Here is a 27,416-nt window from a genome sequence, read left to right as displayed (position 1 = left end):
GAGCAGCCATTAATATTTTTTTCTGGGAGGTAAAATTCATACTTGATGGTTCTTCCCTACATGTTTAAAAGGACCACAAGCCTAGCAAGTATTAACTCTCAGAATGAGAACGGTTGCTCCTTCAGTTGAAAGGGTTAATGCAGTGCAAATGAGCCATCATCTGGATGGTTAATGCCTCATTTACCTCAGATAAGAACATGGCTATTTTAAGGCCAAAGCTCCCAACTTTATCAATTCCAAAACTTAAAAAAAGGAAATTGCATTCTTGCACTTATTAGGTAGGAATTCTGGAATATTTTTCTTTAACTAATAAAATGAATAATTTCCACAAGCAATCTGCCAAACGGAAATCTTGTGATCGGCTACTGGGAGTGACAAGAGAACAAGAAAGCAAGAGGTTCTCAAAAACGGTGGTCAATTAATGCAGAAGTTACCGTATATTCTACATTGAATAAAATAACATTTAAGGGTTTTAGTAGTTATTAAACAGAGACACTGTAAAAGAGTAATGGAGATCTGGAGGCAGACAGCTTCAATAAGCAAGAAAGAGTATATTAAAAGACTGTGACTGTGATCCAAAGATTGTTCATTCACAGCTGGCTGCACAGTGGGGAGGATAGTAGCTGTTCCCTTTCATCACAAAGCTCCTGTGTTAAAATCCTAGCCTCTGCTCGAAATTCATGGAGTCTGGTCTCTCTCGCTTGCATGGAATGGAGCACCCTATTTATTTTTTTCTTTCTCTCCTGGTCCAACAACATGACTATTTTGTTAAATGGTCTCTCTTAATTGTCCATAAATATGAATGTGTATATTTGTTTACCCTGGAATTCTATCCAGGGTGTACCATGCCTCTCAGCCTATGATTGCTGCAGATAGGCTCCAACTCCCTCTCAACCCTGAGCTGGCATGGGTAACGGATGGTTTCGAGCCACAACTAATTAAGTTTAAGCTCAGATGCAAGATCCAGCACAGCCAATCTGACCAACTGCAACACCTGTTTATGACATGCCAGAAGGGTCCCGAAGAAATGCTCTGAGTAGGATTGTAACAGCTCTACAATCTCAAACTCAGTACCAATTCAATGAAATGAAAACAGAGCATTTTTTTCAATGCAAAGTTATTTATTGTTCTTATTCATTGAACAATTTATAAATTTCCTCCTTTATTTTTTTCATATGGGTAATTTCAGCCCTCTGTAAAATTCTGTCCTATAAGTGCGAATATCATGCAGAGAACCACAACCCTTTGATTCAGTTATACAATTGTTTTTATTATATTTGCTTATGTTTAATGTAACATTGTGTGCTTCCTTTTTCCTACCAATAATACATTTTACGACTTAGAGACAAATAAAGAATGATTCTACACCAAAAATCAAACATGGATCTGGCCATACAAACTTTGTTTGTTAGACCCTTTGCTATATTTGTCTTCCGGGTCATTTTGTATAATATTTTCTTTAGTGACAATCATAGCAACAAGGTAGGGAGTTGATGTTTTTTTTTCTAATTGAACTACCTGCTTCAGTCTGGCTCCATCATAACTTGCTTTTTATCAGCCACATTATCCTTCGATAGCTTTGCAACTAAAGGGCGGATTAAGGGCGGATTATAATTATGCAACCGCACACATCAAATGTCGCTTGTGGTCGCGCACAGAGACAGATTTGACGGTTGCAGAGGCTATGCGTTAGAAGTATAAATTGGCCTTTATGCTTCTGCAACAGCACACATCAAATGCCGCTTGCGTCTGGTCGGGAACTAGTTTTGCTGGTATGCTTCTGCAACGTTGGTTTGGAATTTCTAGGGACGCACAGCAGTTTCCCGCCAAAGCGCAAGGGGGCACCTATTTGAGAACTTGCGAGAACTTCGGTGGCGCCGGCGGGAGTGTTTATTTTCCAAAACAACATGCCTGAGGCATCGTGCAAGTGGCTGTACTTTCAAACCTCCCTCCCTCGTGGTTATCCATTGTTGTTATTACTCCTCGGTTTTTAAAAATGGCGCGCCCCGGCACCGAATCGATAAGGACGACCACACATACAGCAGGAAAGGCATACAAAGGACCAATCACAGTTGCTTTTTGTCTGTGCACTTCGGCTTGAGGTCTGTGCGGGTTTGCGACCGTCCAACATGTAGTCCGGATTTTTTTGAGGGCGTGGTCACGCACCAAGACATCTTTGACGGTTGCAGAGGCTATGCTTTAGAAGTATAAATTGGCCTTAAAGGGAGGATTGCAGGGGGGTGCACTGGTTTGCTTTGTTGCTTCTCTGTTATTATCTCACTGAGTTGTCAGGTGATTAATGCCAGGCTCACACTGACTATGTTACAGCTGCGTTGTAGGCACTGGAAGGAACTGTAATCAATAAAATTGAAGGCTTCAAGTGTAGGTCTGGTTACCCAGGTCGTGTGGTGCTGTTCAGGAAAAAAGTTTGGCTAGACGCCATAGCAGAAGTCTTATTTTCCTTTTTTCATTTCTCCAAATAAATTTAATAACTTAGCTTAGCATGTAGCACCACTCAACATTTAGTTTTTTCTTGTCCATCTGCTTTACACTTTGTTCACAAGGAACACAAATCTTGTAAATAAAAATTGCAATTTTCTGGTGCTGCTGCCTGCCTGACATGTTGCCAGGAAATCGCTTGGCGTGGGATAAAAATTTGGTTAGTGGGCAGAAATATCCACTGCATCATCAAACCTGTGCCCACCGGTTTCACCTTAACATGGCCGCCCTTTATTGATTGAATGAGTCGTGGTGCTTTATTTACTGTCGAAAAACAAAGCCAATAGTGTCACTGAGTGCACCATATCCTCCAGAGAGGCTCCCAGTTCGGAGAGTCCAGGAGCGACGGCTGGATCACAGCCACTTTATGCTAAGCATACTGCTTTAAAGATGGATGATCCTCACAACACAGGTAAGGGGAGACTGTCTTTGGGGAAGGAACGGCAGCTGGTCGTGGTTTGTGCCGAATCTAATGGAGGGCAACAAATATAATATGATTAAACAGTCCGTCTAGGAATACATTAAATCGTCTTTTAAAAGATACCTACAAACCTCTTAAGAGCATTATCTACTTCATCCTTTGTCAACATTATTTTCTCTATCTTTAATCTTTTAAAATGCTTTGTCTGTGTTGCATTCCTTCACACTACATCACAACCACTTCTAGTCCCTGATTGGTTGTTGTGATGCGAAAAGAAACAAAGGTGCTGAATTTCTTAACTCCAGTGATTTTTGCTTCGAGTCCTGATGGCACGTTTCATTCTGTTAGAATCGCATCCTTAATCTCGCTGCGCTCCTGAGCTAGAAAGAGATAACATGTAAAGCGAGCATTCAAAATACAGTTTTTTTGTTGTTTCTTTTACCACTATGGAAAAATTCCTCCAAACACTTTGTCTTGTTGATTAAGAGGTTTATTTGTTTTTTATCTGGCTCTGCTCAACATGTTTGCAGAATTTATATCGTTCTCCATTATAATAGTTTGGTGAAGCTGTGGGGAGCAGAGCGGCTGAGCTTGTTGCTGTGCCAGAGCCAAAAGTAGTGCGACAGTCTGAGCAAAGGTCAAATTATATGAATGTTGACTAACATTAGTATCCCTAAATAATTGTTCTTTTTAGGGTCCATTATATCGAGGGATCAATTAGTTTAACAACCCTACCCTACGGAGTTACATGAGCCATGGTTATAGCTTTATTTGCATACATCTGTGTTAACATACCAACTAGATTTTTACTCATTAACAACTATTACATAGTTGACTGATATTATGAATAACGAAATCCAACAGGGGAAAAATAATTGCATTTATTTATAAAATGGTAGTCTAAAAAAATATTGAAGGTATACAAAACTTTATTTGGTGGAAAACTAAATTGACTCATCATCACCCTGCAGTCCATGAAGGCATCCTAAGGGTGATGCATAAAGGTGGGATAATTATGGAATAGGGTGCCTTATATCACAATGGAAAGGAAATGGGATCAAAGTTGATGAGGGATGTATCAAAAAAAAAGTTAGCTTCATAGTCAAAAACTTGGTGCAGCTGATTGGCTTTACATTATATAGACAGCATTCATCCATCCATTATCTGACACACTTGTCCCAATTGGGGTCGCGAGGGGTGCTGGTGCCTATCTCCGGCTGTCAATGGGCAAGAGGTGGGGTACACCCTGGACAGGTCGCCAGTCCATCGCAGGGTAACACAGAAACAAACAACCATTCATGCACACACTCACACCTAAGAAGAATCTAGAGAAGCCAATTAACCTAACATTCATGTTTTTGGACTGTGGGAGAAAGCCAGAGTACTGGGAGAGAACCAATGCATGCTAAGGGAGAACATGCAAACTCCATGCAGAAAGACCCCGGGCTGGGAATCGAACAAAGAACCTTCCTGTTGCAAGGCAGCAGTGCTACCCACTGCGCCACTGAGCAGCCATACAGACAGCAAAACATTTTTTTTTTTATTACCAAGTGGTATTATATGTTGGACTGACTTGAGTGTGCTGAATCATGATTTGGAAAAAGAATGGATTGGATGCAGATAGATTTGACGAAATCATAAGATTATAAATTATATTTACAGCAATAAAGGGGTAGGTTAAGTTAGGCATTCTGTGACTGTGCAGGTTGTCCAGCGGTTGAAAGCAGGTAGAGACATTCACTTACGCTTTGTAATTCACAGATGTGACAGCACAGCTGTCAGTGAGCATGGCACAGTGTGTGAATGTGGATGAACCACAGGGTCTAACAGTTTTACAGATAATTTACAGTGATGACTCTCCTCTACAGGATACCAGCACTGTACTCTGAGCAATCTTTTCACTGTGGCTAAGGTTAAATAGCTGTTATATTTAAACCAAAAGTTCAACAATTTAACCTCTTCATCCAAAGAAACTAAAGATAGCGTCCTGAAAAGGCCACTTATACGGGCTTGGTACTAGGAACCAGTTACTCTATAAGAATTAATGGATAATTTCCTACAGAGCGTAAATATTGAGTTTAAATTGTCCTCAGATCCTTCATAAAATTATCTTAAAAAGTGACTTTTCTGCTTAGAAGGAGAAAATCAGAGTTGAAGGTTGTGGAATTTTCTGGGCACTAGATCCTTCTTGAAGCTTCTCGCCATGGTTGAGTAGACACCAAACTTTTGCTGCAACTATGGCGAGAAGCTTCTTGAAGGATCTTGTTTTAAAGCGTGGAATGAGAGGTATCAACCTGCTCTGGATGATTATGTCATTGGGTTTTTGAATATGTTGTGTTTTTCAGTTTGTAGCTGTTTAAAAATTTGTTAATGTGGTTTCCACTTCAGAGCAAATGTAAACTGACAGAGATTAAAACTAAACAGAACACTGAATAAACTACTGTGAATATGTCTCTGTCTCTTTGAGATAAAGAAATAAACACTTTTTAAAACCAGGAAACCTAACAGACCGACTTTTCACCAGAAAATGAAAGAAAATGTAAAGCAGACAAGAGATGCATTGGAGGAACCCATCATAGCCGCAACAGTTTTAATGGGTAACATTAAAAAAGAAAGTTTTAAGCTTTATGAGTAACATAAGCAGTTAGATTTGCTGAACCTGTGCACACCTTGCTCTAAAACAAATTCTGAGATTGAATAAGATAAACTCACTGCTAACATCTTAGACGAAGAAGAGGAGAGATTTTTTTTATCCGTTCATAATTCTTTGGGTTCCCCTATTTAAATCGACCAGAGTTGGCAATTACAGCTTTAACCAACTTTCCTGTGGCCAGTGTCTGATTGGTCTCCTGCATGTAGAAATAAATGACTGTTCTTGTTGAATTAATTATTTAAGTGCATGTTGTATAATAAAATTTATTTAAATTGTCTCCTAAACTGAAAATAATTAACATTGAGCTTTCCCAGGTCTTGAGAACCTTGCAGTAGATAACAGAGCGGTCTTGAACAGGCCATGAACCACAGGTATAAGAGGTAAAAACATTTTATAAATGTCTAATACCAGAATGATGTTTATCAAAAAAATTGTTGTTATGCTGAGTAGGGGTCAAAATAAAGGTTTAAAACCAATGAAAATAGCTAAAGCTAGATGGGTTCTGTTTGGGAAAACAAAATACTGGACAGGGACAAGATAAGACTTTATTTAACAAAGGTTAAGACTTTTCAGTCAAACACAGAATGACCAAATTAGACTAGATAAATGGACAAGCTTATCATTATTAGCTAAACTGTAGAGAAGCTCAGAAATAAAATGGAGAGAATTTATTTTTTACTGAAATAAACAACTGTGATTAAAAGGGATAACTAATGAAACATTCACACTGTAAGCAGCAGAAGAAGATGATGATGATGTACAACTTTAGTTCTGACGCGTGGCTGAAGCATCTTTACTGCTGGCTGGGCAGTGAAAAACTGGGCCTGATGCACGTTAGGTGGAGCTACCCTATCCTTTCATTGCCTTTAACAATGTCAGATATATTTGCTTTTATAAATGGGTAAAAAGTTGTTTTAATTTTTTTTAAGTGAGAAAGTTCATCTGAAAACTTAATCTGTGCAGTCAGTTTATCCAGATAACGATCCTGTCTTCAAATATTACTTAGCTGTCGGAGCCGCTCAGACCCCTGTACACCGGCGATGCGCTGTCACTAGGAACCCCGTTAAACAGCAGCCTCTGGCCCAATCGCCTCTTTGCGGTTTTCCGATACTGTTTGCGGCGGCTGGACGGTGTTTTTAACGTACGTAATCCAAACAGCAGGCACATAATAATAAAATCGAACATATTTTGCCTCTAGGTTAGACATTTTACGTTAAATTAGGCTGTTTCAGAGAAGTGATCATAGTGATTTTCATCAGCAGCGCTGGGTCTGTCTTCTTGCCAGCTCCCAGATCAGCTTCTCTGATAGGTTGAAGTGGCGCGTCGGCCATAAAAAGTTAAACTTCTCCAAATCCAGCAGCTGTCACGCTTGTCAAATGCTCAGAAGCTCATGAAGATCTACTTCAGCCGCTCAGACGCGCTGCTCCTGATGCTCAAAACGTGCTGCGAGACCTTTTGCTGCACCTAGATGCTTGTAAACCATTGTCTTTGCATGTAAACTAGCTGCTTCTGCTGCCCGGTCTGAACATAGCATAAAGCTCAGTGAAGCTGCAATGTGTGTTTATAAAACTAAGACAATAATAAAGTTTTAAATGACTGCTAGAATTAGGATTTGATACATACATCTACAGGTTAATAAACAAAATACGCTGACCTTTTAGACCCTACGAATATTAAGAATAGTATGGGTCTAAGAGATGTGTTTGGGTTTAATGAAGCCTGATTCAAACCACACGTAAACTAGAATATTGGCTAGGAAAGGATTGCTAGAAACGACTGAGAGAAAATGGCTTACACAAAAAGGATAACTGAAACAAAATGAGAGGTTACATTACATACATATTATCTGCACTCAATTTTAACATAACCACAGCTGAAACATTTTGAGACAACCACAATGTTAACTCAACCTGGCCCTGACTTTATCTGAAAGCTATCTTAAATGGGTACAGGGGTAGTGAATGTCACATTAAGATCTTGGGTTAGGCATAAACATAGGAGAAAAAAATAAATAGGAAAAAGAAAAATAGGAATAAAAGAAACTAATTTAGAATCTACACTTCCTCTCACTGTGTTTTTGTATATTCAACCTGTGCTCCCATGGGACAGGTTACTGTCTTGAATTTCTCTTGTTGCAGCTGTTTTGGGTCATTATGTGGTATTGCAACCCCACTTGAAACTATGGTTCATGTCAGGTTGTGTGGAGGTTTTGGAGGACTCAAATGCAGAGACGGAAGGAGGCAGAGATGAGTCTGCTGTTTTACAGTGATGTTAGGCTCGAATGAGTCAGCCCGACACAGCTTTGATCTTTTTGAAACAGGAGTCGCTGAGAAGTGTTTCGAGCTTACCCCCGTCACGTGACGAGGGTTCATTACATAAAACCTTGTTTCAAATTGCTCGGAAATTCGAAAAATTTGCGTCAAGTAGCTGGTGAAGTTTCTCAGTCATCCAGGTCATAGTCATTCCAAAAAAACAAGTTAAAAACAAACCACTGGACTTTGCTTTCCAAGTCTGAAGATGTTTTGCTTCCAATGAGAGAGAGATAGTCAAGTGAGGAAGAGAAATGGAGGGAGAGCCAGTGCCAAGAAGAGCTTGCACTGGAAAAAATATCTAGAAATAAGTAAAAATGTCTTAAATTAAGCGTATTTACCCTTAATTTGAGTAGGTAAATGAGATGATTTGCCAATGGAATAAGTATTTTTACTTTTAAAATAAGATATTTAAATAAAATGCACTTGAAATAAGACAATGCAATTGTGTTTTCTTATTTTAAATGTAAAACAATTTTTTTCATTGGCAAAATGACTGTTTTACTTCCTCAATTTAAGAACAAATGCACTTATTTTAAGAAAAAATTACTTATCTAGATTTTGATTTTTTCCAGTGTGGTCAGTTGCCTGGCAGTACTTTGACCTTACGAGCCCCAAGAAGAGGAGCAGATTAAAGCCAAATGCAGTGGAAATCATTCTTTTTTGTTAATAAAAATTGTTGAAACAGAAAAAAAGTGCACAACCTTCACTATTTTTCTATTTAAGTAACACAATCACTCTCTTAGTTGCAGAAGCACACACTCTTCCCACATTCTTGTTAACATTCTGTCAAAAACTGCTTTAAGTATGATTTTCTAAGGTATAATTAACCAACACTCCGCTAATACAAAAAAAAGGCTTCACTCAAGCTGTTATGCAATAGAAGGTATGTTAATCACATACAAATTTCACAAGTCAGGATTAAAAACATATCTTCTTTAATCCTTAGCAATACTGTTATTATATTACAAAAGAGTTCAATAACAAATTATTGCAGGCACCTGGATACAGGCTAAAATGTAGTTCATAGCTATCCAGCTGATGCCGGCATTCAAAAGTGTGTCAAATGTTTAAAGCTGTTTCGAGTTATGTTAAATTGGTTTATTGGTTCATGGGGCTTCAAAATTGCCATCATTACTAATTTAATGCAGATCCAAGGCAACAGAAACAAAAGTTAAAAAATGACAAAATACGTCAGGGGAAAAACAAAAGGAGGATTATATATGGGGGGCAGACCCAAGAGTGGGGTAATCAGTTAATTGGGAGCAGGTGTGGACAGAAGCAGCCAGAAAGGAGCCAAGGGGAAACAAAAAGAGCACCAGGGGGAAACAAAGAGATGCCAGGGGGAAAGGGGCTTAACTGTAACTAGAAAATAACTTAAATAAGGCTGAAGGGGAATAAAACTAATGGCAACAAAATTAGGATTAACCAAGGTGGAAACTAGAGGATAAGAGAAGGAATAACTGACTAAAACTAGACCAATAAATAAATAATAGCAAAAATTATATAGATCTTGACAAAACAGAATCAGATCAAATAAAGCATAACTGAGAACTCAAAATGAAAATCTACACGGAACCAAAAGGTGCAGATCATGACAATTAATGCTTTCATAACTTGCCGATTATAATTTTCCTTTAGTCGAGGCAGGCAAAGAAGTAGGAATGAAAGCTCTGGAGTGTAAGAACGTTCTGGGAGCAGTAGTTTCTATTACAGTAATAAATGAATTTTGAAATGAATGGGAACTCTGAAGAGCTATATTTTAATTTTATCTTTATAAAGTTCCTTATGGTTAACTTTGTTGTAATTCACCCCTAAGAATAAGCAGAATATGAGTGAAAACAAAGAAATTAAAATAAAGCTAAAAAACTATATATGTATTGCTGAGTTTGAAGTTTAACACACAGCTGGTTTGATCAAACCATACTCATGCGTTTGGGTGGCCCAATACAAGGCCAGCCAGATCCAAATCTAATTAAGAATCTATTGAAAGAAAACTGCTCTGCATTCAAATCTGAATGAGCTTTGGCTATTTTGCAAAGAAGATGCCGTTGATTTCTGTTTTTAGGTCTGCAATACTGGTTGCGAAATAAAAGATGGTCAAACAAAGCCATAACTCAAAGGGGAGAAAAAAAACAATTTAAGAGTGTGTTGTGTCAGGTTTAGTGGATGATTGTAGAGGATCCAAATGCAGGGATAGGAGCAGAGATGGTTTCTTGTAGGTTTAATAAAGTTAGTGGCAACAGAGGCATAAATCTATACTGAAAATGGCAGGGAACTTAGAAACCAAAACAAGGAGACACTTTGGAGAACAATAAATAGCAATGAAGAAAAACTAGCAATGGTGAACTGCAGAGGAGGATTATATATGGGAGACAGAACCAAGAGTGGAGTGATCAGTTAATTGGGAGCAGGTGTGGACAGAAGCAGCAAGAACGGAGCCAAGGGGAAACTAAAAGAGCAACCAGGGGGAAAAGGGCTTAACTGTAACTAGAAAAGAACTTAAATAAGGCTGAAGTTGAATAAAACTATTGACTACCAAATAAGAATTAAGCAATGGGAAAACTAGAGGATATGAGAAGGAACTGGAGATAACTGAAGCCATGGAAAACATAACTTAAGGATAAGAGAAAAAATAACTAACTAAAACTAGACCATGGAATAATAATAGCAAAAATGATATAAATCTTGAAAACACAGAACAGCATAAAATAAAGCATAACTGAGCATCCAAAATTAAAACATGCACAGAACCAAAAATTGCAGAGCGAAAGATAATGACAGTGTTGTCATAAAACCCTACTGTCTCGTATCCTAACAAACTTTCATTTTATATTAAGAGATTTAAAAGTGAAACTGATTCATCTTTAGTAGGTTTCTACCTGAATTATTTTTGAATTTTGTTATTGACTCACTGTTTTTGTTAACTAGGTTAAATGGCTTTTAAGTGCATTTCGTGGTTGAAGAATTGTTAACCAAGTGCTATGCTGTTCCATGATATAACAGCTGACAAACTATGTTAAAACAGATAAAAAGGAGCAAAAAAGTTACAGATGCAGACATTATAAGGTTTTTTTCTGTTCATCAGTTCTTGCTTCACCTTGACTTCTACACAAACCCACCAGTTCAGAATCAACTCCTCCCTGAGGCTGAAAATGATGGTGTACTGCTATTAACTACCAATTACTGATGGCAGGGCACGGATTCAATACTTCCTGTTCCCATTTGTTTGTGCGCTTCTGATGTTATATTTTGGAGCAAACATCCAATGAGAAGAAAATAAGGACTTGAAACCTTGGTAGATATTTTTATTGAAGTGGGAGAATATTATTTGCAAAATGCAAGATTAGTTAAAAAAGCAGTATCCAAAAAGGTTAAAAGAAAAAAGTGGTCATTGATGAAAGACAGACCAAATTTTATTAGGTTTTCATCTTTTACAAATAAAACTTTTAAAGTGTGGCCTCCATTTTTATTTGGCTCTCTTTACTCTGATATGTAAATAAAACCCTGTGTAACTATTTTAATTACAAATAAAACAGGAAATTCAGTCCATCTATGTTTATTTCAGTCTTACCATGTATCCAGCCAATCCATGAAAGACCTCAGGTTCTATTGTTGTCATGATTAACCTTCAGAGGCACATAAAGACTGTTACCAGGTCAGCCTTTTATTACCTGAAGAACATCTCCAGGATTAAAGGATTCATCTCCAAGAAGGATCTAGAAAAACTCATTCATGCATTTATCTTTAGTCAAATTGATTATTACAACAGTGTCTTCATAGGTTTGCCTAAAAAGTCCATGAGACAACTGCAGCAGATCCAAAACGCTGATGCCCATGGTCTCACTACAGCTAAGAAAGTAGAGCACATCAGCCCAGTTCTGAAGTCCTTACATTGGCTCCCGTAGCTCAGAGAATAGCCTTTAAAATCCTTCTCTTAGTCTCTAAATCACTGAATGGATCAGCACCTTAATACATAATACAATAATAAACAGATATGTTGTCAGTGTATCAACCTCTCGGATCACTATTTCTAGTTCCAGCCTACTCTGTTCACGCAGAACAAATACCAAACATGGAGAAGCAGAATTAAGTTCCTATGCTCCACTTATCTGGAAAAACTCCCAGAAGCTTGGAAAAATGCTAAAATGCTGCCTTTGACTGTTGAAGTTAAACCATTATCTGAGTTGTTATTAGTTTAAGGTTGTGGTCGACCTGTTTTATTTATTTTACTCATGTTTTTATCATATTTTCATGTAAAGCAGTTTGTGCTATACATATAAACTTGCCTTGCCCTAGAGAACATTAGAGAGCAAACAGAATCATAAAGATAAAGGGACACATTTTGAACAATAATTTTTTTTATCAAAGAGACAACTTAAATATCTATGGTAACTTTGTAGGAGTTGTAGAGATCCTTTAACCTGCTATATGCCAGATTGATACATCTAGTTCAGTCAACTGGAAAGACTCCTGTGAAAAGTGTTCACTTAAGGGACATTCATTACAATTCTTCACGATAATTGGGTAAATCAACAAGTGGCACCTGCCTCCCATGTTGAGCGTATGTCAGCTGTGATGTATCAGATATGCATATATGTGTGTTTTATTTCTACTCACCATTTGTATGTGGCAGGAGATTTATCCAATAATATTTTCCTGTTACATGAAAGCATGTCCCTCCATTCAGAAATGAGCAGCCATGACTCTGGGCCCCCAAATATCAGCTGGTAATCACTGCTCAAGACTGTTTTCGTCATTGTCACCAAATTTTACAGCAGTGATCTGCAGTATTTCATTGTCAACCACTTGGTCGTCCATGAGAGCAACTAAAGAAGACACGATTATAACAGTAAGATCCCTCTGAATCTTCTTGATTTTTTTTACAACAAGCAGAGTTAACTGATAAATCAAACTCATGCCAAATTAGGTTGGGAGGAACTCATAGACATCTTTCCCATCTAGACAAAAAGACAAAAATCGCATCCTTTTGTTTGTTTTTCCAAAAATAAATGGAGGGTAATCCAATTAAAACAGAATGAATAGCAGAGTCCACAGGCATGTCCACTGGAGCAGCCATGATTGTTTTGCTTCAGCCTGCTGCTTTCGGTGATGTCATTCAGTTCACTGCATTACAATGCTTCAAAACATTTCTATATTCAAGGGAAATCCATCTATTGGCTTCTGGAAAAAAATATTTTTGAGACAAGACAATCATCAGCGACACGACAATCATCAGGCTTCCAAGGTAAGAGAGCCATCGATTAGGTGAAAGAAACTGTTGTGTCAGAAGGAGAGCAATCTAAAGCCCCATCTCAATCTTAATTTATTGAATTTATAAAGCACCAATTTACATCATTACAAGGTAAAGTACTTTAATTTAAATAAAATCATACAGACACATTCAAAAGTTTTTTTATAAGGAAATCTATATGTTTGCATCCAGTCATTGACTTGCGGAATTCAATCCCCCTGGATAAGCACGCTTCAGCCAGAGACAGATGTTTGCATTGTGTGGTTAGCTTTGCAGCAATCCCTCATATCAAGCATAAATGCAGTAACAGAGAACATGACAATTCCCCTTCAACAGCAAAAAGCCTCAAGCAGAACTTCCACAGCGGACTGGGGTTTTAATCCTTAAAAAGCCCCAAGTTTTTCAAAAGCCTTTTGGGGGACATAACATCTCTCAGTCACATGTGACCAAATTCAGCCTCTTGGCCTAAATGCAAAGTAATGTCTGGGCTGAAGATAAATGCTGCACATTAACCTAAAGATGCCATCTTCATGTTAGACATGATGGTGACAGAATCATGTTTCAGGGATGCAGTTCTTCAGCTAGGACAGCGAAAAGTTAATTTGAAAATGAGAAGATGCAAAGATGATGCAGTCCTGATAGGAAATCTATTAGAAAGTTAATAAAGATTTGAGGGTGGGTTATCATGTCGCGATACAACGACCCTAAACACACTGACAGAGCTACAGTATATGAACTAGCTTAGAAAAGAGCACATTACCACATCAGGAGGACAGAGTTGAGCAATCTATTGATGTAAAAACACTTTCAGCTGTAATTATAGTAACATACACATTCACAACTCATCTTCTACACAATACAAGTACAGAAACGTGATTAACTCTTAATTTTCTCTTTTAAAAGGCACAACAAAAACTGCAAAACAACATTATAATGATTCCAATAATGTTTTATTGAACGCATCTCAATCCCATCAAGACACAGAGAGAACAGCTGTCAGTGGTCATAGCATCACAGTGTGAAAATCATTAAGCACACAGATCAGAAACACAATCCTAACAACTACACAACTGGTTCACAATAGAAAAAAAATAAACTGATGAATCAAGAGTCAAGTATAGGATTGGCACTTTTTCAGTTTCATCTGTCAGAGCAAAAGTCTTGAGACAGCGATAAAAAAAAAAGAAAATCTATCGATCATATATACAGATTTATTTAACACAAATTTCAACAAGCCAAAAGGGAACAGTCACTATCAGTACAACACACATACCCACACATTGATGTGTTTCTTATGTGAATTCCCATAAGTAAAGCCTTTCTACCTTTTATAAATCTGTTGAATTTTCATCCACAGCAGCAGGCCAGTCATCAAGAGAAGCTCATTTTAAAAATCCACTTTGTAGATTAACACATTTGATCAGTTTTGAGATTGAAACTGATAAATTGCATGCAAAGAGATAATTAAAAGACACCAAATGAATAAAAATGAATAACATTAAAAAAAGGATTCTCAAGATCATTGAACTGTGCTGTTTCGGGAAACTGATGGAATAAAACTATGTTCCTTAGTCTGGGTTTTCAGGTTTGTCAACTTATGTCAAACCCCTTCTGTTATCTTTGACTACATTATCACTGTGTGACTCAAACCCTACATGTTGACTTACTGTTTTCTGGAAGTCAAACAGCTTCTACTGGTGCGAAACGATCCAAATATATAAGGGCGCTCTGCTCCTTATGTTTCAAAACTCCTCATAGAAATGTAAAGCAGCAACGTTTTTTACATGCTTTTCATATTTTTATCTATCGGATGTTCAGGCAGGACTTAGGGGATAAATTTGAAATGACTTGGCTTTAAAAATTTGAAAATTGACGCAGCATAACTCCAGCCGTATTTTCATTTATTTTAAAATGCTAACTTTGTGTTTGACCTTTATAATCTAATTGCCTCCTCATCAACCATTAAAAGCTGTGGGTGCTGCTCATGTCACCACTTCTTCATTTTAATCAACATACACAAAATGTCCAGAATTTATAAGAGTCTGGATATTTTTGCACAAACCAGGCATTAATTTGTCTCCATCTTGAAGAACATTTAAGCATTTCCATAAGTTTTCTAGTCCTACTTAAGGTAGTTTAGTTATGAGACTGTGAATCTTCTTCCACAGCGTGAGGTCACTAAAACTCTATGAAGTTTGGATTTCTTTCATTTTTTTTATAATATATTTAACCACTGAGAAAAATAAACTGACATGCTATGGTTAGGAACTTGGTTTAGAAATGGAAGCTGCCAGTGAGCCTGTAATGGTCCAGGAGAAGGATGGGTATAGGAAAAACATGCAAGGTGAATTAGATCCCAAACATTTTCTCTGGTCCAACCAGTTAGCCATATCAGAACACAGTTAATCCTCCTTATTCCTTAAACTGTATCAATCTGGGCTGGGAAATAAAGGCAACTATATCACTGTTTAAAATATGCAAATAATATAGATTCGAAAAATAACAATAAAATAGATGAACTTCGTCTTAAACTGTGTGTAAAATGAAGAGTAAAAATTATATTTCTACCCCAACGAATGTTAAATATTGTAAAACTTTCACTTGCTAACAGCTTAAATGATGTGTGCAAACAGTTCAAGGAGGAAACAGCAATGGACATTTTAAAGACTTCTTACAGCTAACAGCTGACTGGCATGACAGAAGACACAAGATGAACTCTTAGTGCACCTCAGAGTGACATGATCGAAATAATACCTAATAAAGCGTCCTATGCTTGATAAAATGGTGTCCTCATGTTCAGAGCTTCCACAACTAGAGGCAGCTGTGCTAAAGGTGTGAAGAAAGCCTTAAAACTATGAGTCAGAGGGCATCATATACTCAGAGTTCATGCTCTGACTGTAGATAAGTGGTAACCTGTAGCCATTTAGGACATTTGAGCCTCAAATGACATCAGGCTTACTTCTTACTTATTGTTCTTGTCTTTCCCAAGAACAATAAGTAAGTGTCTTTGAGGAGCATCTACAATTCAAAGGAAATTATTGAGTTACAAAATTCAAATAAAGGGCCAATTAAAATACTGATTAACTTAATGAAAGAGAAAAGATTACACTGCAAACATTTATTTTTTTTAAATAAATGCATTTTTTCTAGAATTGAGCAAGTAATAAAGATACTTTGAACTTTGAAGATAAATGGCATTTAGAATAAGAAAAAAACCTGCAATATATAATATCTAATTATCTTATTTTAAGGGTAAAAATACTCATTTCATTGGCAGGAGATTGTCTTAATTACCAACTCAAATTAGTAGAAATACACAAATTTTAATGATTTTTTTCTATTTTGCAGTGTAGAAACTATTTTCAGTTTCATGACCGCTGTAAGACTTACCTATTTACTAAATGTCAATAAATTACAGTTTGTTTTTTTATTATTTTCTGATATAATTGTGCTGCTGAATCATATGTTGAAGCTATTTTAAACTTCCACATCTGTCACAGGGTTGGCTCTGTGTGTGGAAGGCCCTGTAAGTTACATAGATGACAGCATTAATATTAAAACTTAAGTTTCAGTGTCATTCATAGCAGCTGTGTGTCACAAAACATGGCCAGTTCTCATAGATGTACTTAGATTCTGCAGTCTGAGATCAATATCTATCAACTACAGAAGAAATGACGGTCCACTACGGTAAAGCTCTATAAGCAGGACACCATCGAACCATCAGCAAAACACACCATGTATTATGTGCATCGTTAGGAGGATCAAACTTTGTGACTAAAGCAAAGTTTCACCTGAATATACACAGAAGCACAGCTACAACCAAGAAAGTTCAGCCATGCTAGAAGAAACCCTTTAAGAAAGTTTGTTACACCAGGAGTTTGAATCTAAAGTACATTGAGACCAAAAACAGCTCAACACAATGCAGAGATTACAACATTTCACCAAATTCACACCATCATAAAACAGTTAACAGCATCTCTGTATGCTGAGTAATATAGAACACATCAATAGGGGGAATACCAGTGGGCTGCAAACCCAGTGTGAAAGGAAAAAAAGTATTTAACAGAAGATTTGGGGAGCGAGTGAGAACTCATTTTCTTCCTCTCCACTCCAAAGGACTTGGAGCTGAAATCACCTGTAATTTCTTCAGTAGCGAAACAGCTGTTCACATTCAAACTCCAAACATTGTTTTCCATCTGTATCTCCTGTTTTCTTGTTTGATGCTTCTGCTTCATTACACCTCGCTCACCGAATAGCTTTGTTAAAGCTGATACTTTTTTTTGGGACATCAGCATGTCTGGCTGGCTGGTGCATAATTGGTAATCGGAGAAACATAACAAACCTAAACAGTCAGTGATTGAATACAAATCCAACATACCGCAAGTATCATTTTAAAAGCATTTTACAAAAAAAAATACTCCACTTTTTACATAGAAAGTGAGAAACCGTGGACAAAATCGTGCAAACCAAACACTCACATCAAAACTACCTTTCTTAATCTCTCTCTCTTTCATGCGCAGACATTCAGAGTAAGGCTTTAGGGTTTCAGAAAACTTTGAGCATGTCATGCAAACACCAGCAACACATTGATACCATGCAGCTGGTACTCACTGTGACACCAATGCTCTAATCTCATATATTAAAAAAATAACACATTTACATGCACATTGCTAATACAGAGGCACTAAGGCTAAAGACTGGTTGCATACATTGACAGTTGATTTTTTTATTATTTTTACATGGTTTGATGAGTTTAATAAACTTCTCTTTCATCCTCCTGCCAACAGTGCGACTCAAAATGTGCTTCTGTGACCATTAAAAGTTTTACTTAACAGGGTCAAATTTAATAGGCTTGATTAAAGTGGAGAAAATTTGACCAACAGAGGATTAAAGCTGATGCTAGAGCCCAATAAGGGATCAGGAGTCTGACTAATGATGGCCATGTACCTATTTAGTGAGAGGCTGTTGCTTGGTTCCGCAAGATTTAATCAGGTTGCCCACACTGGGCAGCTGCAGCTGGAAAATCAGAACAGATCAAAACAAGCTTCAGAAACCAAATACGTATCACGTTTAATCCTGTAAACACTGATCTTTTGGGGGGTTTTAATGCCTTTAAGTATTAATCCAATACTTTCTCTTAAATTTGCTCAATTTATATATAATATTTTAAAGAATTGTTTAAGATTACATTAGATTATAGGTTTACTTTAGAACATATTCTTGACAGAGACAATTTAATGAAAGAGCAGAGGATAAGATTCTGTTGAAGATATTTTATAGCAGCTATGATATAATCTGAGCTGGACGTTCTATATATTGCTCTTCTATGATCAAGCATAAATGCATCCTTTTTATTTTCTGCCTTTAGAATCATAAACTAACTTTTAATGTTGCAAGAGTGCACGCTTTTACCTTCATCATTTAAATTGAACGCTAGTTCTTTTGTTTTGGCAAAACAATCAGAGATCCTGATTGTGTCAGCTGCATTTAATAAGCTTGCTAGATTTTAAAAGCTGGGCTAAATTTGTTATTGGGCCTAAATGCTCTGCTGAGTGTTTCTGCTGAGAAAAAAAATTGTGGTTGAGAGAATAATTTTAAGATATGTTTGCTGCATATCTAATGCTCTCTGTCAGACATATCATGACTTGTCGTATATTTCTCAAGAAGCCCAATTAGATGCTTTATTTTAAGGGCTATGCTTTTATGTAGAGCATGTGTTTAAATGGTGTGGTTATTACAATATTTCACGGTATAGAAATATTAAGGCTTCATTTTTGCTACATGTATTCTGCAGATATCTGCTTGTTCTTATGTTATGAACTAATATGTGCAAAGAATACAACCTTAGAAGAGACGCCAGTTAGTGCGATAGATTCACACAGTAGTTTTTTTTTTTAGATTTGACAAAAAAGCCTAAAATCTGCCTGATTTATATGAAATATTAATATTATTCAAGCTTTACTCAGGCTTTTTGATGTGTCTCATTTCCTGTAACAGCTGACCTGTAGGCAAAAACTCTTGCAAAGACAAAAGCAACAACACTGTTTACTGGTTAACTTGTAAAATGTGAGCATTTATTCTGACCCCTGACCAGTGAGGATGATAAAAGCATTGAAATCTGACTTTTTATGTTGCTTTAGAACTTAACCTTCATGATACAACCCAACACCAATTTGATATGTTACTCATTAGGTTATCTTTTGGCTTTTAAAAATATTTTTCTCTCTTTAATGGCACATTTAAAATGAAATTAATCCATTTCAGATTAATAGTACCTACTTCTTACACTTAAATTTTTTATGCAGGGAGTAAAGTCTCAGATTGTCAAAACATAATATAATCAAAATTTGTGCTGGGAGCCTCCAAATGGATTTTTAAACAAGCATCTCAAAATCAGTTTTGGAGAAAAAAACTAATTATACTGACAAGTTTTGATTATCAAAACTGAAGATTTGCCCCTAAAGTGTCGTCTTCATTATTTCATGTTTTTGCTTTTTTTTCCCCACACTCTTCCCAGACATATCTCGAAGGGTTTTATTTTGGTAACGCCTGTATATTAGAGAAAGGAGGTATGTTGTGGCATGATTCACCTGAAAGATTTATGAATTTTAAGCTTTATGCAGATAATTTATAGTTATACTCAAACTGTCTTGCTCAGATTTAGCTTAAAAAAAGAAGGAAAAACTGATAATGCTACATCAATAATTGGATCAAAACAACATGGTATAAAACTGTTATGTTTTTTCTTTTAACTCTTTCTTGGCTTTAGTCCGCGAAAGCAACATTCAGATTGAGGTGTACTGATGAAAACGAGGATTAGAGTAAGTAAGCTGTGTAGTTTTATATAAAAATATCCACAAAGCAATTTAAGCTCAAAACCATGCATCTGCTTACAGATACCTGCTGATTGCAACATTTCTAATTTTCAGCGTTTTAGATTATTGCAGTCTTTTGCTTAATCAATCATATTGAAATTCCATTTTTGATGTGCATGTAAATGTGACTGTTCCTTTCGCTCCTTGCCCTCCCCCTGTAGATCAAAGGATCATTTGCACATCAGGATCTGGGGCCGCTTCAAAGCACGCACTCATTCACAAAAGCATCTCTGTGTGGCAGATGGTGGAGCTCATGTAAAAAATCCTGCGCTGCTGCGGATTTCTGCCACATTACAATAATAAATCCATTACGAGCACGTCGGAGGTGGAGGACGGGAGACGGGCTGACGCACAGGTGCCATTCAACCTTTGAACCAGGAGGACCTGGCTCAGGACGCCAGGAAACGTGCTCAGAATGGAGAGCTTTATTCTGTCACATTCATCTGTGGCTGTTGGAGTCCAGTTTGGTTAAATGGGAATAAATTATCAGAAAAAGAACCTCAGCAGACCTTCGGCAGGTTGTTTTCTAAACCTTTCTCCTTCTTACATTCTCCATGCTTACAGTCATTGAGAAAACAGTGCAAACACAAAAGTAGAGTTTTAGCCACAATCCTTTGAGTTTTAAAGCAACAGTCTGGGATATCCAAAGGGAGATTTTGTTAAAAGGTTACAAGCAGCATAAATCTTAGTTGTAGTAAATAATTCTGTATGTGTCTTCATTTATTATACATCCAGATTAGTTAGTCTCATAGGCTGAGGCTAACAGCTAGTAATGGTTAAGGTTAGAAGCATCTGAATAAAGGAACAACTAATCCTGAACCTTAACATTAATGAAGCATTAATGACAGCGACTGCTTCAGTGTAGAAATCAATGAATTAGTTGAAATTATTTATGGTTTTTTTGTGTGTTTTTCTGCTTTTTTGGGGGGTTATGTTTCATACAGATCATTGCTGGTTTACTCCCTTGATTTCTTTCCACAAAATGTAAGTATAGATGTCTCTCTAAATAAAGGAGATTAAAATGATTGTGTTTTGAAACAAATTGTTTGGAAACCAGAGTTGTTTTCAGACAGTAGGAGTCCATTTCGGTTTTTTAGCATTTAGCATCAGCTGCCACGACCAGTGGTTATAAATTCAAAGTTAATTCAGATGCCAACAGTTATCCATGGTAGGTCAGAGGAAAAATGAGTGTAAGCTTTCACCTGAATCTCTCTTTAAAAATCCCAAATTATCCCTTTAAACTCCCTCTCCTGTGGCTTTAGAGTCCAGAGAGCAGCTTCGCCAGAGGAACTTCCCTTTCGCCGAGCAGCGTGTCCCTCTTCAGGCTGGTGCCCTTGTTCACCACCTTGAACTTAACCGAAAGGTTCTTCACCTGAGCAGAGCTAATGGAGTCAAAGAAGAAGTCCTCATTGAAGACGGGGTTGCGGCTGTTCTTAATAATGTTGCTTCTCTGCTTCTGCAGCTTGCCCGGGTTAAGGTACACCGACACACAGCAGTTGATGCTTTTGATGTCAACGCTTTTGTCGTACAGACTCTCAGCCACCAGAACACGAATGAGCAAGCGTGACGTGGTGGAGTCATGGTTGACGCTGATCCTTAATGTGCCTCCCTTGTGCAGGTTGATGGTGTGCTCCCGCTGGAGGCCGTGGTCAGATGCTCCAGCCGCGCCGTGAAGGGACGGGATTCTGAGACGTCGCTGGATGTTGGGACTGGGTTCTGCCGAGCTGCACTCGTCTGTGGACAGGGAGCTGTGGCGAGCCAGCGTCCGCTTGGCTTTCACCACTTTGGCCTGTGTTTCATGGGTGAAGATCTTGAGAAGCGAAGCAGAGCGGGACAGCAACGGAGAACTGAAGGGAGATGATTCCGCAGAAGAGCAGGTGTCACTTTCTCCGCCACTGAAGTAACGGTAAGGGTTCATGTGGGAGGTGTTGCAGTCAGCAGGGGTCAGGCGGTTCCCTGTCTCGCTGCCCTTCCCTGGAGTCTTCCTCTGGGTGTTTGGGGAAGTGATTGGACTGGTCAGCTCGCAGTGAAATAGGGACTCTTTGCGCCGAGTGTGGGGGCTCTCTTTTAGGGTGGCGAAGCCATAAGATGTCTGAGTCTTAGGAACGTATGGGAGGGACATGGCTGTCTGGGACTGGGGGTCTGCATTGGTGTCCCCAGCCACGACGTCATCAGCACTCTCTATCTGGATGATGTGGCGGTTCGCCGCTCTCAGCAGGTTCTTTGTGTCTCCTGCTATCTTAGCCACCAGCCGAGGGCTCCTTGGACTGCTGATCTTCCTGTTGGTGCTGATAGTTTGCTCAGATGTGGAAGGATGCAGCCCCTCTTTAGGCTTGATGCCGGGAGCCTCGGGGTCTGAGGGGCAGCTGACCAGCTTTGGAGGGATAAAAAAGTCTGGGATCTTGTCGGGAGTGAGCACATTGCTGTAAGCTGGAGCCACAGCCTTCCTGTCACCATTGTCTCCTTGTCTAAGCATACCCGTCTCCACCGAGCCACGGATCTTATCCAGAACCCACATTTTCCCACCAGACAGTGGGAGGAGGAGAGCAGGTCTCACTCAGGAACCTCTGTAATTAATAACACAAATTAAATGTGGAGAGGTTTAAACAGAGAGACGGGGGAGAAAAGCACTTGCATGCTAACGTACTGAAACAAAACTGCTTTTAAACTCCAAAATTTCAGATCAATTATCTGTCTATAATTTGAAATATGATTTTTGTTTAAATCTTAAAATAAATTCTGGTGAAATATTAAATAGGTAACACACACACAGTATTTTCCTTTTCAAAGATTCTTGGTTACAGATGATTAGATTAGAGATACCTTTATATGAAAGATCTGAACATAATTTTAATCAGAATCTGCTGGGTTATAGCCATGTATTGATCTGCACAGAAACTGCCTTGATTGTTGAATTGAAAGAAGTCCAGCAGACAGTAACTGACATGCTCTAAAATGAGGGTCTAAAAGAAAAGATAATTGCCAGTAAAGCTGTTTGTTCTCAGGAGGCTGTAGTCAAGAATATTAATGGAAAGTTAAGTGGAAGAAAAAGTGTAGAGAAATTTATATTCGCTTCATAAAAACAATAGTTTAGAAAATCAAACCAAAGAAAATTTATGAGATAGAGGTACAAATTCAGATCAAAGCATGCTCTTCATCCTTCAGCACCTGCTTTGATTACCATTAAATCAGTACCATTAACCATCCTGCAGGGATTTCTGACCCAAACCAAGAAGAAAATCTATGTGGAATTGTCATGAAATATATAGAAGACACCAAACTCAACACAGAAAATAAGATGCAGGTCTTAATTAAGGCAAACTTGGTTTTAAGCAATTGTCTTCAAGCCACATCAAACTTAATATGTAGCTATTCGGGTCAAAATGAGCGCTGATAAATTATTCATTGTTCAGATTCTTCACAGAATATGAACACAATTTTCATTAGGCTGACATTTCTGTAATGCTTTTTTTTACTGCTCTTTAAATGGATTTTACGATTTCAATATTTCATTAAAATAATCAAAATACATTTTTATATATGATAAATACAAACAGTAGTATTGTTTTATATGAAATCCTTGTAAGTCTTAAAAGTCTAACATATTTTGACAAATTGATATTTAATATTATCTATGACAATCCTAACACCAACTAACAGATATAAAACAATTAAAACTGAAGAACAGTAGTTTCAAAAGTTGACGCAGTTATTAAATCAGGACACTCTGGCATCTATCCCCTGTTAGAACGGCTAATATCCCACTGAGGGCGATCACATCAGGTCCACATGATGAGAGACTCATTCCTCCTCATTACCAAAGGAGGTTTGCCCTGTTTAAACCTCAGGCATTTAGTCTGGCCAGTTAAAGGGAGAGAGTGAAATCAAAGCAGTTATCTGCAGGCTCTAGAGAGAAGATTCTATCTGCTTAGACGTCTGGTGAAATGTTTAAAGAGGTTCTCAAGATTAGAATCAGAATAGAAAAATATTAAAACAGGAGCAGATTCAAAATAACTGCCAAGATGTTTTTGGCCATTCAAGCCAGTTCATCCTAAAACAAACTGTCTTAAATGTCATTATGAGACAAAAGCTTGTCTTCCAAACCTTTCACATGTTTTGCTCTAAAGTCAACGTTCTTCAGACTGATGTTAGAGACTCATGGAGGCTGGAAGATGTAATGAAGTTATTTCTGCTAAATAGTACTACCTTTCTCCAGAATTTAAAAATAAAATACATGATCATTCTTTTCCTTTGGTTCATTTCATTTATTTATCTATGTGCCATTAAAAGAGAATAGTATTTCTTTTAGGGTAATATTTTTGTAGAAAAATGTAAACATAATCTAAACGTTTATTTAAAAAGAAAATGTCAGAAATTGTATCATTACTGTTGTTTCGATGCCCAGGAATAGGTGTTCAAAGGGATAAGCAAAACAGTAATGCAGTTTGAAAAGATGCAATCTTGTTTAAACTCCAACAAATGGCCACAGTAGACAAATATGTCTTATAAAGCAAACTGCTATTTACATTTACATGATTAGCCTCAGATCAGCACAAGAAAAGAAAAAAAAACAGTCTGCCTCTACACTGCAATAATTTATAGGATATTAAATGTGCATTTAAAAAAAAAGTATTTCCCACATAAAAAAAAAGATAATTAGGAATCTGTTGGATCCAACAGATGCCTGGATTTCTCTTTAGAGGGACTATTTAGTATTTGTTCATTAACAACACAATAGCAATACATGCACTTTAATTCTAACAAAGGCTGGAAATATTTAGCTTTTATTGGCTAGAACATCAAAATAAACTACTTGTTCGCTTTCTACTGTATTTAAATGTTTTTCATTGGAAAAAGTTGGAAAGGAAAACGCAGCTCAACAGGTGCGCAAAGCTTCCCCTTCCACCTCTAATGTTTCCCTAACCTTAAACTGAGTATAGATCAGTCTTCTAATACAGGAGCGTGTTACTCACAGGTTTATTGAAGAGCGTCTCCGTCCTGCTTTTAGCGCCCAGTCCTGCAGTAACAGGTGTTTTCTCTGGACCGTGATGTGCGCTCCGCGGCGCGGCTGCTCTGCGCCCTGACGCTCCCTCTCCGCTCCTGTTGCTCCTGTTGCGCGTTTTATGGAAGCCCCAGAAGCTGGGATTGACCAATAAGATCCACCTGTGGTTGTCTGTGTCCTCCCAGTAGAACCAGTGAGAAACGCACTTGCTGCGTCTTAACTTACACAAGTGGAATTAATCTTTTTTTTATGCATTTTAACACTTTTTTGGGGGAAAATGTTCCCAATTGTGCTGGTGTTGCGTGTTTCTTGGATATATTTATATATAATTGATTCTTAGAGAAGCCACGGTATGCAAGCATCTCCATATCTAAAGTAATCAATAAAAAGGAGGCTGCCGCTTTTGTGCCTCAACAAATTAAATTGAGAACAGCTTGGTGTTGGATAAAAATAAACAGCAGAAAAATAAGTGCTCCACGTTCCCCGTGTTTTGTCTCCTTCCATGTCTCAGTCTTTGGGTTTAACCCAGCTGATCGGTTTCCCAGGTAACTTCGCTATGGCAACAAACCTACATTTGTCTAAAAAAAGGATGGCCCCCACGACTTCATTGATCTGCAGAACAAAAAGCACTTTATTTGTCCAGTTTGCCTGGTTTGGAGCTTAAGTGTCGCGGCTCCTGTGGACTGTGAGTAGTGCAGCAGCTTTATAACAGATCACTGACTCCACTGTGTTTGCAGCTTCAAACTTTATGAAAGAGAAAACTCAACAAAGGGAATTTCAACTAATTAAAACATTAATTTATTAAGTTTCTCATTAAGTCATTGCTGAATCTCAAATGTTTAAGTTATTACATCCACCTGAGTTTGAGAACACATGAAAAAAAGCAACAGGTTTTATTATTTCATCCAGATTATATGATAGTCAAGCACAAAGGAGAGATTGAAAGCTGATGGAAAGTTAAACGGTTCTTTGACTTTTTTTTTTTTTTTTTTACAAATAATATAACCTTTATCAGTTTGCTGATTGATTTTAGTTGCTGTAACATTCACAATTCCTTCGAGCGAAGTCTCAACAGGAACAATTCACTTTTAGCTCATTGCTATTTGTAAAGGAGATTAAGATGGTCAATTTGAATGTAACTTCTCTGTAAAAAGGTTTTTTTTTTTTTATCCACAGCATGATGCTGCCACCACTATGTATAATCAAGTATAGGAATTCTTCATGTTGAAATCCAGTATTTGAGTTCCTTTACAAATTACAATTTGCAGGTATAAATAATAAGCTTTGGTCTTGCCTGACCCAAGTATTTTTAATACATCCACTGTTTCCCCTTACCCTTTATCCATAAAGACACAGAGGAGGCATGGGCTCTCCATACTGAACTGTAGATCTAGACACCTAGCGATAATTGCTCTACCCACCCAGCCTGTCAGGATAAGTGAGCATGTCTTGTTTGCTGCATGGTGCTAAACATTCTGTCCATTCCAGAAAAATCTGAAGCATTCACAGAACCCCTGGATTTATGCTGAGATTATTTTACAAACAAATTAATTATTCTCCAGTTCAATTCTGACATTTGATTCAACTTATTTTGTAAACCATTTTGAAAGCCATGTTTATGTATTTTCTGATATTGTACTTTACACTGTGCGGGTAACATACGGCAAATAAATAAAAAAGGATATGAACAAATTGTTACCACATATGTAAATGTTTAAGAGATATATGAAATTCTGCAGTGTCTGGTTTACAGTTTTTGTCATCTTCTTGTGTTTGAGAGAGATCTTGTGGCCTGCAGTCATGAGAGCGACATCAGTTCCTATGAGCCTGGCACACCTTACACTGATCCCTTCCTAATGAGACCAACCTGTGAAAAAAATTGATTTATAGATGGATAATTGAAGAACATCTGAACCAACTGCTGCTGTCCTGAAAAGGGAGGCTGGAGATTGACCTGCTTCAGTTTTAGTAAAGAAAAGGAGAATTTAAATAAAATCATCTCATTTAAAGTTAAAAGTTATCTTCTAAATCAGAATTATAAAACAAGGAAGGCACATATATTAAAACTCTACCAGGTCATCTGAAAGGGCAAATATTAATTAGAATGTGTTATGTTGAAACTGGCTTGAAACAATGGGGAATTCATTTTAACAGTTTAATTAAGAGTAAAGGCATATTCCTAAAGGGACTTGTGAGCACTAGTTTTTTTTTTTTTTTTGTACTTGCAGAACTCTGAGTTTAAACAGTCTCCCCAACAAAATAATGAGATTGATACAGAGGCCTCAGTGGATCTTCAAAGAAAAGGTTAATGTGCTTGCTCCTTAGCCATTAAAAGGCTCCGGCCCCCAACATCTCTGTCCGTCAGAGAACAAGGAGACCACATGAGCTATTAGAAAGCCGAAC

The 27,416-nt window shown here is 37.6% G+C and overlaps 1 protein-coding gene across 1 annotated transcript; it reads right to left on the bottom strand.

The window, feature by feature from the left end:
- Window positions 1–18,342: 18,342 nt before the first annotated feature.
- Window positions 18,343–25,164, bottom strand: c2cd4c (C2 calcium-dependent domain containing 4C). The gene is made up of 2 exons (XM_015394415.1): window positions 24,985–25,164; window positions 18,343–22,578 (listed from the first exon to the last, which is right to left on the bottom strand). The coding sequence occupies exon 2, from the start codon at window positions 22,527–22,529 to the stop codon at window positions 21,270–21,272; it is 1,260 nt and encodes a 419-aa protein (XP_015249901.1). The 5' UTR covers window positions 22,530–22,578; window positions 24,985–25,164; the 3' UTR covers window positions 18,343–21,269.
- Between the last annotated feature and the right edge of the window lie 2,252 nt (window positions 25,165–27,416).

Source organism: Cyprinodon variegatus, unplaced genomic scaffold (genome assembly GCF_000732505.1).
Source record: "Cyprinodon variegatus isolate N-32 unplaced genomic scaffold, C_variegatus-1.0 Scaffold684, whole genome shotgun sequence".
Lineage (NCBI taxonomy): Eukaryota > Metazoa > Chordata > Actinopteri > Cyprinodontiformes > Cyprinodontidae > Cyprinodon > Cyprinodon variegatus.
The sequence above is the reverse complement of the archived record's forward strand: the minus strand, read 5'-3'. Positions and strand labels throughout refer to the sequence as shown.

What these genes read in the sequence shown, in the direction of transcription:
- c2cd4c (XM_015394415.1), bottom strand. Translation starts at nt 22,529, where the DNA reads ATGTGGGTTCTGGATAAGATCCGTGGCTCGGTGGAGACGGGTATGCTT.